Raw genomic sequence first — 13,557 nt, forward strand, 5'->3', positions numbered from 1 at the left:
TTCAGAAGACCCATTATATATTTAGCACTGTCTGATGCCTGCCTTTCTGAAGACCTTGGACTATACAAGGATAGCTGCTGGGAGATCAGTGATATCCCTTCCAAGCCTGGCTCTTGACACGCTTAAGAATCCACAGATTGACGGAGCGCAAAGAATTGGTGCTGTTCACTCTTACGCCGGGGCCAAAAGGATTCCGACCTAGACCTTTTTGAAGATCCCTGGACGGATCATAGAATCACTACAGTACGGAAACAGGCTATTTGACCCATCAAGTCCACACTGCCCCTCTGAAAAGCACAACAGCCAGACCCATTCTTGTACCCCTGCATTTCCTATGTCTAACCCACCTAACTTAAACATCCCTGGGTACAATGGGCAATTTAGCATGGCCAGTCCACCTACCTTGCACAACTTTGGACTGGGGGAGGAAACCGGAGCAGCCGGAAGAAACCCATGCAGACCCGGGGGGAATGTGCAAACTCCACACAGACAATCACCTGAGGGTGGAATTGAACCCGGGTCCCTGGCATTCTGAGGCAGCAGTACTAACCACTGTGCCACCTGGTGCGGTTTTGACTCTCTTCCAGATGGGGTGTCCTGCTTCATTATGGTATGCTGTGCCCTTCACAGCATGTGCCAACAAATGGGGACAATGTTCTGAATAATGGCAAAATGGGGCAATGAGAACAACCCTTGACGATGAAGTGAGGTCATTCCATGAGAAGAGGATGGAGCAATCTATTGAACAGGCCGGAGTGAATGAGATTAATGCAGACTTGATTTGGCTTTGTATTTAAGTTGCTCATCTGGGATGCAGCTCCTGCCTCCGTGTAAAGGACACGTCTATGAATTAAAGTTGACTAACGTTAAAGCAGCTATGCTAAACTCCCTCATCACTATGAGGAGAAAACCATCTGTGAGACAGTGGACTGACATCATGGCACTACAGTCATGCAAGTCTGAAACTGTGTGATGCATAGACCAATTTTGAGCACCGTAGGTCAAGACAGGTCCTGAGAAGATTCTTTTCACCCTTCTTTGTGTCCCTTCAATGTTTCAGAGCGCACAGGCTGTTGAACAAAGAGCAAAGAATGAAGAAAATTACAGCACAGGAACAGGCCCTTCGACCCTCCAAGCCTGTGCCGATCCAGATCCTCTATCTAAACCTGTCACCTATTTTCCAAGGGCCTATATCCCTCTGCTCCATGCCCATTCATGTATCTGTCTAGATACATATTAGATCACGCTATCGTGCCCGCCTCTACCACCTCCACTGGCAACGTGTTCCAGGCACTCACCATCCTCTGTGTAAAGAACTTTCCACACATATCTCCCTTTAAACTTTTCTCCTCCCACCTTGAAATTGTGATCCCTAGTAATTGAGTCCCCCACTCTGGGAAGGGGACGGGGAAGTGGGTGTTGGAAAGCTTCTTGACGTCCACCCCATCTATACCTCTCATGATTTTGTACACCTCAATCAGGTCCCCCCTCAACCTCTTGCTTTCTAATGTAAACAATCCTAATCTACTCAACCTCTCTTAATAGCTAGTGCCCTCCATATCTGACAGCACCCTGGTGAACCTCCTCTACATCTTCTCCAAAGCATCCACATCTTTTTGGTAATGTGGCGACCAGAACTGTACGCAGTACTCTGAATGTGGTTGAACCAAAGGCCTGTACAACTGCAACATGACCTGCCAACTCTTGTATTCAATACCCCGTCTGATGAATGAAAGCATGCCGTATTCGCCTTGATCACCTGCGTTGCCACGTTCAGGGTACAAGGGACCTGAACACCCAGATCTTTGTGTGCATCAGTTTTCCTCAGGGCTTTTCCATTTACCATATAGTTTGCTCTTGAATTTGGATCTTCCAAAATGCATCACCTCGCATTTGCCTGGATTGAACTCCATCTGCCATTCCTCCATCCAACTCTCTAGTCTGTCTACATTCTGCTGCAATGTCTGACAGCCCCCTTCACTATCTGCTGTTCCACCAACCTTAATGTCATCTACAAACTTGCTAATCAGACCATCTGTACCTGCCTCCAGATCATTTATGAAAATCACAAACATTGAGTACAAGAGTTGCCTTGATATGCTTGAAAACTCTCCCTGACAACATTGTACCTGCAAGCGGTAGCACTTTGTGCAGCTTTACCTAGCAGATCGCTGCAACATGATGGACAGTGAAATTGAGCTAGCCATTGAAATACTTCCAGCCTGGTACGTCAGTGTGCACTCTTGAATAGCTTATTAGTATGAACAACCTTTCCCAACAAGTCTTTTTTTAAAAATTCACTCATGGGGTGTGGGTGTCGCTGGTTAGGCTTGCATTTATTGCCTGTCCCTCATGGCCCTTGAGAAGATGGTGATGAGCTGCCTTCCGAACTGCTGCATTCCACGTGTAGAGAATTTGTTATCAAGAGTTTTTTTTTTTACTGTCAGGCCCCTTTTTGGCATCTGTTTGCTCCTCCCATTCTTTCACTTGAGGAATTAATTGTTTTACTGAAGCCAATGAGTTGAATTTTTCACTCAATTCTCCAAGATAGGATCTAATATCATTCAAGGTCCGGATCAGTCTTAAAAACCAAAAGAACTGTGGATGCTGTAAATCAGGAACAAAAACAGAAGTTGCTGAGCTTCCAGCAACTTCTGTTTCTGTTCCCTATCGGTCTTGCCTGGGTCCATCTGGCACTCAGAATTCTTCACTTTAAAATTCAGAACCAATATTTTCTAGCACCTGTTCTTAAAGTCTTCCATGAAATTTGGATGTTGCTGGAAATTGCAGCATTTGTTGCCCATCCGTAACTGCCCTTGAGGTAGATTATGATCCTCGTTCTTGAACTGCAGTAGTCATGTGATTCAGGTATTTCCATAATAGTATTCAGTAGGCTGGAGACTTCAGGATTTTGAGTTTCCAATTCATAGGACTGACTTAGAGGAATGTATGACGGTGTTAGCGAACATCTGCCCTTGTCCTTTTTGGCTGTAGAGGTTTGGTTTGTGCTGTTAAAGCCTTGGCAAGTTGCTGCAGTGCAGTTTGGATGGAACACACTGCTGCTTTGTGGGTTTGTTAAAATCAATGTGTTTAGACACATCATGCCACCTCTGGAGCAGGTAGAACTTCAGTCTGTGCCTTCTGCGTCAGAGGTAGGGACGCTACCACTATGCCACATTTGGCCCATGACTATTGGAATCTGATTGTGGACTGCATTGTCCCAGATGTCATTGAGCCCCTTGTGTGTTGTGGAGTTGCATTAATCATACACCTGACTTGTGGTTTGCATTTGACAAAAAGGCTTCAGGGAGTCAGAAGATTGTTATTCACGCTAGGATTTCCAGTCTCTGACCTAATCTTGTCCCTGTATTTATTTATACAGTTGAAGCAGTTCAGATTCTGATCAGTTGAGATCGCAAGGGTGTCAATAGTGGGGGATTCAGCAGTGGTCGTGATGAATAACATTGTGGGGAGACAGTCTCATTCTTTCTGGAGACAGTATGAATGTGCTAGTTTTGGTATCTGCAGAGTTGCAACACAGCAAATGTCAGACAACAATCCTACTACATATTTTGGACCTTAGTATAAAAAGCAAGTCATTGAAGCCCCTGAAGTTAGCTGGGCCTTGGATGTCGCCCTGAAGAACATCTGTACCAAATGATTGGTCTCCACAACCACAAGTACCTATTTTTGAGCCAGCCATCAAAGTTTTTTTATTGCTGACATATATTGATTTTTAATTTTTACATGTTCTGTGAAGCCACATTCTGTCAAACACTGCTTTGATGTCCAGGCAGTTACTTCCAACCTACCACTGAAGTACAACTCTTGTCCATGCTTGCATTGTGGACATGGGGAGGTCTGAAGCTATGTGGTCAGAGTGGAATCCAAATTCATCACCACTGAGCAAATTGTTAGTGAGTAATTGCTACTTGATAGCACTGTTAACATTTTCCATCATTTTAATGATCGAAAGAAGATGGATGGAATGCTAATTGGCAAGAACGGGTCTTTCGTGCTTTTTAGTGAACAGGACATACCAAGGTAGTCTTCTATTTTGTTGGATAGATGCAAGTGTTGTAGTTATACTTCAATTAGTCATTTCTGGAATACAAATTTTTAGCACTGCATCCATTGTTGTCCAGTCGCATAACGTTTCCTGTATCCAGTGTGTTCAACAGTTTGATTCATTCCCAGGTGATATTAAAAACAAACTAGGATTGGTATCTGACAGTTGGGACTTTAGGGATGGGCAAGCTGAACTATCTACTCAGTCCTTCATGCTGAAATGTTTGTAACTCTTCATCTTTACCCTTTTGTTTTTGATCTATTCGTTGAGAGTTAATTTCGTTTTGTCCAAAGCATGTTGCTTCTGTTATTCGGCTAATTTTGCATTGTGGCTTCACTAGGACTGCATCTCGTTCTTTAGGTACACCTGGTGCATTTTCCGGCCTCCTCCCAACATTTCTTATTCAATAATCCCCTGTCTGATGGTAATCAGGCCATGATGGACCAGGTTAAGTTCTGCAGGCTTCCACATCCCTTTTGAGTGGTAGTGGAATATTAAGCAATCGATAGGCAAAGTCTCCACAAATAACTGTTCTGCAAGATGTAGGAGCCCAGTACATCTGTGCTCAAAGCTAATTAAAGCATTTACAACCATCTTCAGCCAGAAGTACCCTGTGGATGATTCATCATGGCCTTCTGTTGAGGCCCCAGCATAAAATGTCTTTAGCCTTTACCTGAATCGATTCATTCCATGTGATGTTGAGAAATGACTGGGTAAACACTGTGGACCTTGACAATATTCTGTCAACAGAAGATGTGGTCAAGAAGTAAATGCATCTCTAGCCAAACTGCTACCACATTGTCTTTGGCAAGGTAGAAAATTACCCAACTCAGCTGTCCACGAAAAGCAGAACAGCTCCAACCCTAGCCAGTTACTAACCTATTGGTTCACTCTTCATGAAAAGTGATGGGAATGGCCATTGCTGTTATCAAATGGCACTTAACCAGCAATAACCAGCTCAATGACATTCAGTTTGGGTCCCACCAGATACTCTCAGCTCCTGACCTCTTTATACCCTTGATGAAAACCTGAATAAAAGAGTAAGGTGAGAGGGATTGCCTCTGTTATCAAGGCAGTATTTGACCGAAAGTGACATTGAGCATAAAATGGCTGTGGGGCAGCTGGCTTTTTTTTACAATGGCCTGTGACTGATATTGTGCTGGAGATGAGAGCAGGAAACGTGTTAAATCCAGCTTTGTAGATGCAGTTTAGTTTCGTGTCAAGGACTCATCCTTGCTAGTATGTTGATGGTGAGATTTAAACAGTGGTAATGTTGACCTTCAAGAGGTGATAGTTGTACTTTCTTAGTACAGATAGTCATTGCTTTAGTTAGACAGTACTTACGTTCTTTCCACTTAGTAGCAAAAACTAGATTAGATTTTATCCAGGTCTTGGTGCATGCAGGTATGAAGACTTAGACATCTGAAAAGGGCTGGTCATTGAAATCTAGAGGCTATGTAACCTTTTTTTGCTAAGTCTAAAATACCTGTTCTAAGGATCTTTATTCATACCATTCTCTTTTCATTTGCATGTAAGCGCCATGTTGTAACACAGACAGGTGGGAACCGGAAATTCAAGTGCACTGAATGTGGAAAGGCATTTAAATACAAGCATCATCTAAAGGAGCACTTACGCATCCATAGTGGTAAGTATAGAACTATTTTTGGTCCTTTGTGTTTCAATTAGATGGCAAAAGAGGCAATTCTACAGGGCATTGGTGAAGCCACAGCTGGAAAACTGTGCAGCTTTGGCCTCCATATCTGATGAAGGATGCTGTTGCAATAAAGAGGGAGTGCAATGAAGGTATGCCACCGGATTGTTTCCTTGGATGACAGGGTTGACGTAAGAGGAGAGATTAAGTTAATTAGCATTGTATTCACTGGAGTTGAGAAGAATGGGCCTGGGGGGGTGGTGTCATAGACACGTCAAAATTTTAACAAGACTGGACAGGTTAAATGCAGGAAGGATGTTCTTGATGGTGATAACCAGAACCAGAAGGTTATAGTTTAAGGATAAGGGGTAATCATTTTAGAACTGAGGTGAGGAATGCCTTCAGTCATTCTTCACTCATTCTGCTGAAAATCAGCAGGCACGAGGGTTTGAATGGCATACTCCCATCTTCTGTCTTTCTGTGCAACATACTTTATCCTCCAAATAGCAAATTGCTTGCAGCCGTTTATCTGTGTGATTTTTGTTTTTTCTGTGTCCTCTTCTCTGCTGCCAGGTGTTTGGTCAGTTTTGTGGCTGCATAGCTAGTTTGCAATGCACAGTGATGCCAACAGCATGGGTTCAATACCTAATCGGGCTGGGATCACCATGAAGCCCCTGCTTTCTCTACCTTGCCTGTTTTGGTTAAACTCTCCAACGGTTTCCTCTGTCTGTCTGAGGAAGCAGCTTAGTGGTCCTCTGGACTATGGCATTTGTACCTCACTCTCCTAACATCTCAATGTCTAAGTCGCTTCCTTATATAAAGACTATAGTTGGAACTGGAACAAGATCAGACTCCAATACAAGTAAACAAATGAATGTAGACATTCGAGTGACGCCAGTTTAGAAGGTTCACCAAGGATGATTCAACTACCTCGAACAAATCCAGTAAATTGAACCTTGCAGTTACTCCAAATAGTCTGAAGGATACAAATGTTTGCATCTTTATCTTGTACTCCTGACGTTTACAAGAATGCAAATGTAAAGAACACCAACATTTCATTCTATATGAGAAAAGTGTGTGATTTGGCAAGTAGCCTCTGATTGGAAGAGGTGTTGCCTGTGAAAATGCACCAGTTAAATGACAGCTGACTATTAATTGTTAAAATTTAAAGTCTAGAGGTTACCTGATTTAAGGAATTGCCCTTGAAGGATCAGAGAATGGCTGTTGCCTGTTTTGTTAAATTGAAATAGTGCATAACAGTCTGGATTGTTTAGCAAATGTTATCGAACAACATTAAGATTCCAGTTATATTTTCTAAGTGTGGGGTAGAAGGATACAGTCAGTAACTTGCCTGTTGTGAACTGCTGAAGAGACATTCTGATTGCTACAATTTGGCAGTCTTGGGGTTGTGTGACTTTGGTATTCTTGCAAATTTCCTGATGTATGGAAAGAATTTTTTTTTCAGCAATACATAATCTGAAGGACTGGCATCAATTGGTCACAAAGCTTAACAAATATTTTGAAAACATCATTTGAATTAGGATGTTTTATGTATGAATGATCGTGACTTTTCTTGATCTTCCCCCTTGCTCTTTTTCATCCCCAATGCTGTTTTTCAATTGGAAAATAGTGAGGGTAGAATCCAGAAGGACAGAGTGTCATGGTAGGAGAATCCTGCCACCTGAGAAATTAAGTCTAGGTAGAAGGGTCCATATTTGATTTCCTAACCCAATGCTATTTAAGGCCCTTTAGTTGTCAATTAATAACCATGTAAGCATCTCCTCTCATGACTGCTTACTTTGTTTCCAGCAGTTTGTTGTGATTCTCCATCTGGAGTCTTAGGGTGATATTTCAGCAGCAGCCATGGCCTTTCATGGTTCTGCTGAGCTCTGGATGCCAACCTTTGATTAGCTGACATCTCAAAGTGGGCAATTCCTCCTGCTCCAGTTGTGTAGTTATGGTGGTAAGCTTTCAAAAAGCTTATCAGTTGACCTGATTGATATTTACTCTAGAGGGCTTTGTGAACAAGCTAGGCTGCTAGTTTCACTGTATGGAACTTTGCCTGATTAGCATTTAATCCTCAAAGGGGGGGAAAAAATCTTTCTTTTTTCTATTAATTTGCAACAAATGGTATTAACCTTTTCGAGGATCTTTCTATTCTATTACGATGCACATGCAGCTTATAGTTTAGGGAATTAATATTACTCTTGTAACTGCCTGCACTACCAAAATTCAAAATATATGTATCCTATAGTAGTACCTGATTGAAAACCAAGCCTGCACTGCTTGACACAAAGATACTTGCACTGGATATCGTTCTTTGAAATTGTCTCTGCTCTCCAGGTCCTTTTTAAAAAAAAAATTGGGTCAGCGATTTGTTTCAACAGAGAATGTATTTTCCCAAGGAGCTAATTTTTATGTTAACGACATCATTCAAGGTTTCACCAATATGGTTTGAAGTGATGGAACAGAGAGCACTTAGCTTTTGGACTGATAGAAGCATTAATATAAGACTAATACTTCTAAAGTACATGATTACTGACCTCAGACAATGAATGCCATCGCCATCTTTGACAAGACCCATCCCCTTTCTGGCTTTTAGAAGTCTACCTTTTTGAATTGAGTAATTAAAGATACCTTGCATTTTATTCACCCAAGGAGGCTCATTGAAATCTGTAAATTTGGGGTGAGAAAGAAAATTTTGAGAAAATATATTGTAATCTTGCTTTAATACTGCCTGAACAGATTATTTGGCATCTTTTTTGTGTCCAAAAGATGATATTTTAGTATTTTTACTAGTTTCATCTTAGATTTCAAAATATGGTTTAATCCTGAATTGTTAAAATTGGACACCATCATGGAGTTATTTTTCATAGCATATTTTCTTAGCATTTGCATACCACCAAACACTTGTTTGACCGATCTGAAATTACTCTGTTGCTTAAGTTTCTGGGTGTATCTTTTAATTTGGAAATATCAATGAATACGTAGAATGTTGAGCATGGAAACAGACTCTTTGGTTCCACTGGTTTGTTAGTGCTGCACACAACCCTCTTCTTCCAAACTATTCAGTTGCGTAAATTAGGAACACTTTTTCACTGCTGTTGTTTGTGTTAGATTAAATAGTTCTTGAAGAAACCTGCTGTAAATAGCAGTCGGTCATGAAAATTGGTCATTTTGTTGATCCCCTTGGAATTTCATACATTTATTATATACTTTGTGATGGCTTGGGAAACTCTGTTTATTGGTGCATACTTCTCATCTTGGGCATTGGGTGCTGAAGTTGATTCACTCGAGCATTTCACAAGTTATTTCACCTTATGTTCAGTGTTATGATTCTGAAATAAGATATTTTTGTGCTTAACCAATTTCCAGATTGTCTGGATAGCTGCCAGAGAGCCAAAGAACGTACTTGTTTCTTTCATGTCAGTTTTTATATCCTTTGAAGGTTCTTGATTTCATTTGTTTTGATTTTGGGGGGAGGTTGTCAGCTTCCCTTAAGCATCCAAGTTTGAAACCTTGGTCACATTGTCTCTTGTCATTTATTAATTGTCAAATTGGAGCCCATGCGAGTAAACAAAGTCAAGATGAAGGCATCCCAACCAATGGTTGGGCTTATAATTAACTGAAATTTCTGTTACGGTCCAAGAATGAAGTTTTTTTTTGAAAGTATTTTCCATACCCAAAATTGATGAGAAGGCAGCAAACCGTTTACTGTTTGATCTGATGTCCATTTTGTTTTCTGTCAATGTGAGCAGTGCCGAGTGTATTTAGTTCCTAAGGTTTATGCCCACAGGTTGATCCTTGTAAATTTCTTTAGGTGTGATAATTTCATTTCATCTACCTTCTGATAAACGCCACAATATTTGGGCCTTGATCACTCTCGGTGGTAGTAAATTCCGCAGGCTCACCTGTTTCTGGATGAAGAGCTGTCTCCTTGTCTCAGTCTTAAAAGGTTTTACCTCCTTATCCTTAAACTACTAACCATGGTCCAGCACACCCCACCATTGGGAGCACCCTTCCTGCATCTAATCCTGTTAGAATTTTATAGGTTACTGTAAGATTCCTCCCTGCTCCCCCCACCCCTTCATTCTAGTAAACCTTAGTGAATAAAATCCTAACTGTCTCAATCTCTCCTCAAGCGTCAGTCCTTGCACCCCAGGAATCAATTTGGTAAATCTTTGCGGCACTTTCACTATAGCAAGAACATCCTTCCAATGATAAGGAGACCAAAACTGAACACAGTACTCTCATTGTGGCATCACCAAAGCCTTGTATAATTGCAGCAAGACATCCTTGTTCCTGTACTTGAATTCTTTCACTATGAAGGCCAACATACAGTTTGTCAACTTTACTGCTAGCTGCACCTGTGTGTTTATTTTTTAGCAGATCTTGTTGAACATTATCCTTTCAATTTACAACCATCCAGATAATCTGTCTTACTATTTTTGCTACCAAATTGGATAAAATTACATTAATCAAAACATTGCTGCATTTGCACCCAGCCTGTCCAAATCACATTGCAACCTCTCTGCATCCTCCTCACAGCTCAGCTTTCCACTGAGCTTTGTGTCAATGGAAAAATCCAGTAAGCTATCTGGTCTTGATTGCAAATTAGTAGTCCTTGCTTGAAAATATTAGTATGTAGATATTAGGTGATAACAGAATTGAGGTGTCTACCCTATATTAGCAATCCAACATTTGCCAAGTATTGGAAATTTGTCAATCTTTGTGGGACCGAGTTGCTGCATGGAACCAACGTTCGAGGAGCAGCAAAGATCTAAAGAAATAAATATAAACAAATTCTATTGAAAGAATTTAGGTATGTTTTCCTCTGTCTTGACTAGAGTTGCTGAACTTTCACCCTCAAGAATAGATTATGGAATGTATAAAGGAGAAGCCTTGCAGTTGTATTCAGAGTTGAGCATACTTGCAGATAGATGTATAGCTAACATATTTCCAACTATTTGCCTTAACTCCCTTACGAAGGATTTTTTTTTTCCCCCTCTTAGCTGGACAATCCCATCAACTCCAAGCCTGTCGAGAATTGTGAAATTAGAGCATAGACTTCCCAGGATATCAGATCAATGTCAATATTTGTATTAGGCAAATTTTCAGTTTAGGAATTTGACTGCATGAAATTTGGAAAAATCGTGCAGAACTAATAAGATCAAAATTTAGCCTAGGGATCTACATTGTGATTAATTTGTTTGATTTGATTTATTATTGTCACATCTACCTAGGTAGAGTGAAAAGTTGTTTTTTTTGTTTTGCATGCAGCACAGGCAGATCACACCATATGAAGTACATTAGTGTAATACAACACAGCAAAGAATACAGTGTTGCAACTGCAGAACTGTATTGATACCATTTAGGGGACTGCAGTTTATCTTCAAGAATGTCACTCGTAATGTGTCATTCTTGAGCATAAAATTCAGTAAGTAGAGTTTGATTCTCATGCTATTGTACTTGGGCAGTTCTCTTGCGAAAATTTAGGTTCAGTCCTTATAAGACAGAACCTTGAATTTGGTCATATGTTCTCTTGACTAACTTTACAGATTGATGTTTTGCATGTCTCCTTGATTTTCCGTCCATGTCATAAATATAAAATGTTAGTAGAAAGGTCGCTTCAGTGATCAGATTTGTGAAAGGGATCTGAAAGCTGTCATTTTGGCATTATTACTATTTCCAAATCAAAAGTTGAATTGAGGCCCTGTTTGTGGTCTATCTAACCTCTACCGCTAACTTATACTATCATCCATATGCCTGTCTAATAGCCGCTTAAATGCCCCTAATGAAGCTGACTCCACTACCCTCTCTGGCAATGCATTCCATGCCCCTACCACTCCGAGTAAAGAACCTACCTCTGACCTCTCCCTGGATATGTGCCCCCACTCTCTTTTTAAAATTAGGTCCCCTCGTAAAAGCAACCCCACCCTAGGAAAAAGTCTCGCTGTCCATTCTATTTATATCTCTGATCATTTTGTACACTTCTTTCAAGTCACCTCTCATCCTTCATTCTAAAGAGAAGAGCCCTAGCGCACTTAACCTTTCCTTGTAAGGCCTTCCCTCCATTCCAGGCAACATCCTGGTAAATCTCCTATGTACCTTTTTCCGACACTTTCACATCTTTCCTGTAATGAGGTGACCAGAACTGGACACAATTCTCCAGGTGTGGCCAAACCAGGTTCTTGTATAGCTGGAGCATGGCTTCCTGGCTCTTGAACTGAATCCCTCCATTAATGAAAGCTAACACACCATATGCCTTCCTAGCAACTCTATCCACCTGAGTGGCAGCTTTCAGGAAACCGTGAACACGAACCCCGACATCTCTCTGCTCCTCTACGCTGCCAAGAATCTTTCCATTAACCTGTATTCTGCTTTCAAGTTTGTCTTTCCAAAATGAATCACCTCTCCTTTTTTCAGGGTTAAACGCCACCTGCCACTTCTCAGCCCAGCTCTGCATCCTATCAATATCCTTTTGTAACTGAGAACAGCCCTCCGCACTGTCCACAACGTGACTCACCTTCGTACTGTCCGAACTTACTAATCCACCCTTCCACTCCTTCATCCAAATCATGTACAAAAATCACAAATAGAAGAGTACCCAGAACTGATCCTTGTGGTACACCACTCGTGACTGAGCATGACATTTTGAAGAGGGACTGAAGTTCAAACCAAATTTACTTCTTCAAATAATACTACTAAAGTTAGACAAAAACAGAAAATGATTATATTAATCTAAGTCGGTCAGTTTTGATTGGTAGCACACATTCCTGAGTCACAGGTTTATGCCTTCATGACACATTTTAGGACTTGAGGGAAAAATTAAAGACTGACACTCCAGTTCAGAACTCAAGGAAGTACTATATTTTTGGAGGTGCCAATTTTTGGAATGAGATGTTAAAATGAGGTCCCTTTTGCCCCTTCAGGAGGATATAAAATACATTATGACGTTATGTCCAGAAAGCACTGGGGTGTTGTCTCCAATGTCAATATTATTTGTCAGACAAGATCATAAAACATGATTTCTGGTCTTGGGAGCTTGCAACTATGAAGGTTGACTGCCACATTTTCAAAAGTACTTAACTGACTGTGAAGTACTTTGAGTCCAGTGGTTGAGGATATAAATGTGCGTTATGAATAGTTATTTCTGAGCGAGGCGAGAATGTGGAAAATAATGATCTTTTCTTTTAACCAATTGTAGATTTTTAAACTGCAAAATCAAGCATGAAATGCATTAAGCATTTCAGAAGTATATAATAATTTTTACCAGCATTGGATCCCATTAAAACTGAACATATATCTAATTGTTGAGTCAACCAAACAAATTATTATATGTTACAGTACTAGGTCTATGATAGTTTTGGTCAGAAAAGATGACAAGAATGATGTGGTGTGAAAGGTTTCAGGTAAGTAGATAAGTAAAGCTGGTCCTGTTTTTCTTAGAGAAATTTAAGAGGAAAATTAATGGAGGTATTGTAAGAATGAGGAATAAAGCAGTCTTAGTCCCTGTGACCTAGTCACAACAAACTTGAGGGGAGACCGTCAAGGTGGTTAGCAAAATTTGTTTTTGATAAGGTGCTGCACAACAGGTATAATATGCAACATTATGATCACCTGGGGTCAGAGTAATTTACTAACTTAGAAAAAGATTGCCTAACTAACAGAAGACAATTGGGATAAATAGGTATACTAGTGAGGTGCCACAGGGCTTAGTCCTTGGGCCCCAACTACTGTCAATCTTCATTCCTGACTTGGATGAGAAGATAGAAAACGCTGTAGCCAAATTTGCAGATGACACTAAAATAGTTGGGAAACTAAGTTGCAATGAAGA

The 13,557-nt window shown here is 40.7% G+C and overlaps 1 protein-coding gene across 8 annotated transcripts in view; it reads left to right on the forward strand.

Annotated features, from left to right (window-relative positions):
* Positions 1 to 13,557, forward strand: part of zeb1b (zinc finger E-box binding homeobox 1b) — a 147,687-nt gene that overhangs the window by 116,261 nt on the left and 17,869 nt on the right. For all 8 annotated transcript variants that reach the window (XM_048548986.2, XM_048548920.2, XM_048548975.2 and 5 more), the window contains one exon: positions 5,606 to 5,714. In XM_048548986.2, the coding sequence (XP_048404943.1) occupies positions 5,606 to 5,714 (109 nt within the window). The remainder of the gene's footprint in view (positions 1 to 5,605; positions 5,715 to 13,557) is intronic.

Source organism: Stegostoma tigrinum, chromosome 2, assembly GCF_030684315.1.
Source record: "Stegostoma tigrinum isolate sSteTig4 chromosome 2, sSteTig4.hap1, whole genome shotgun sequence".
Lineage (NCBI taxonomy): Eukaryota > Metazoa > Chordata > Chondrichthyes > Orectolobiformes > Stegostomatidae > Stegostoma > Stegostoma tigrinum.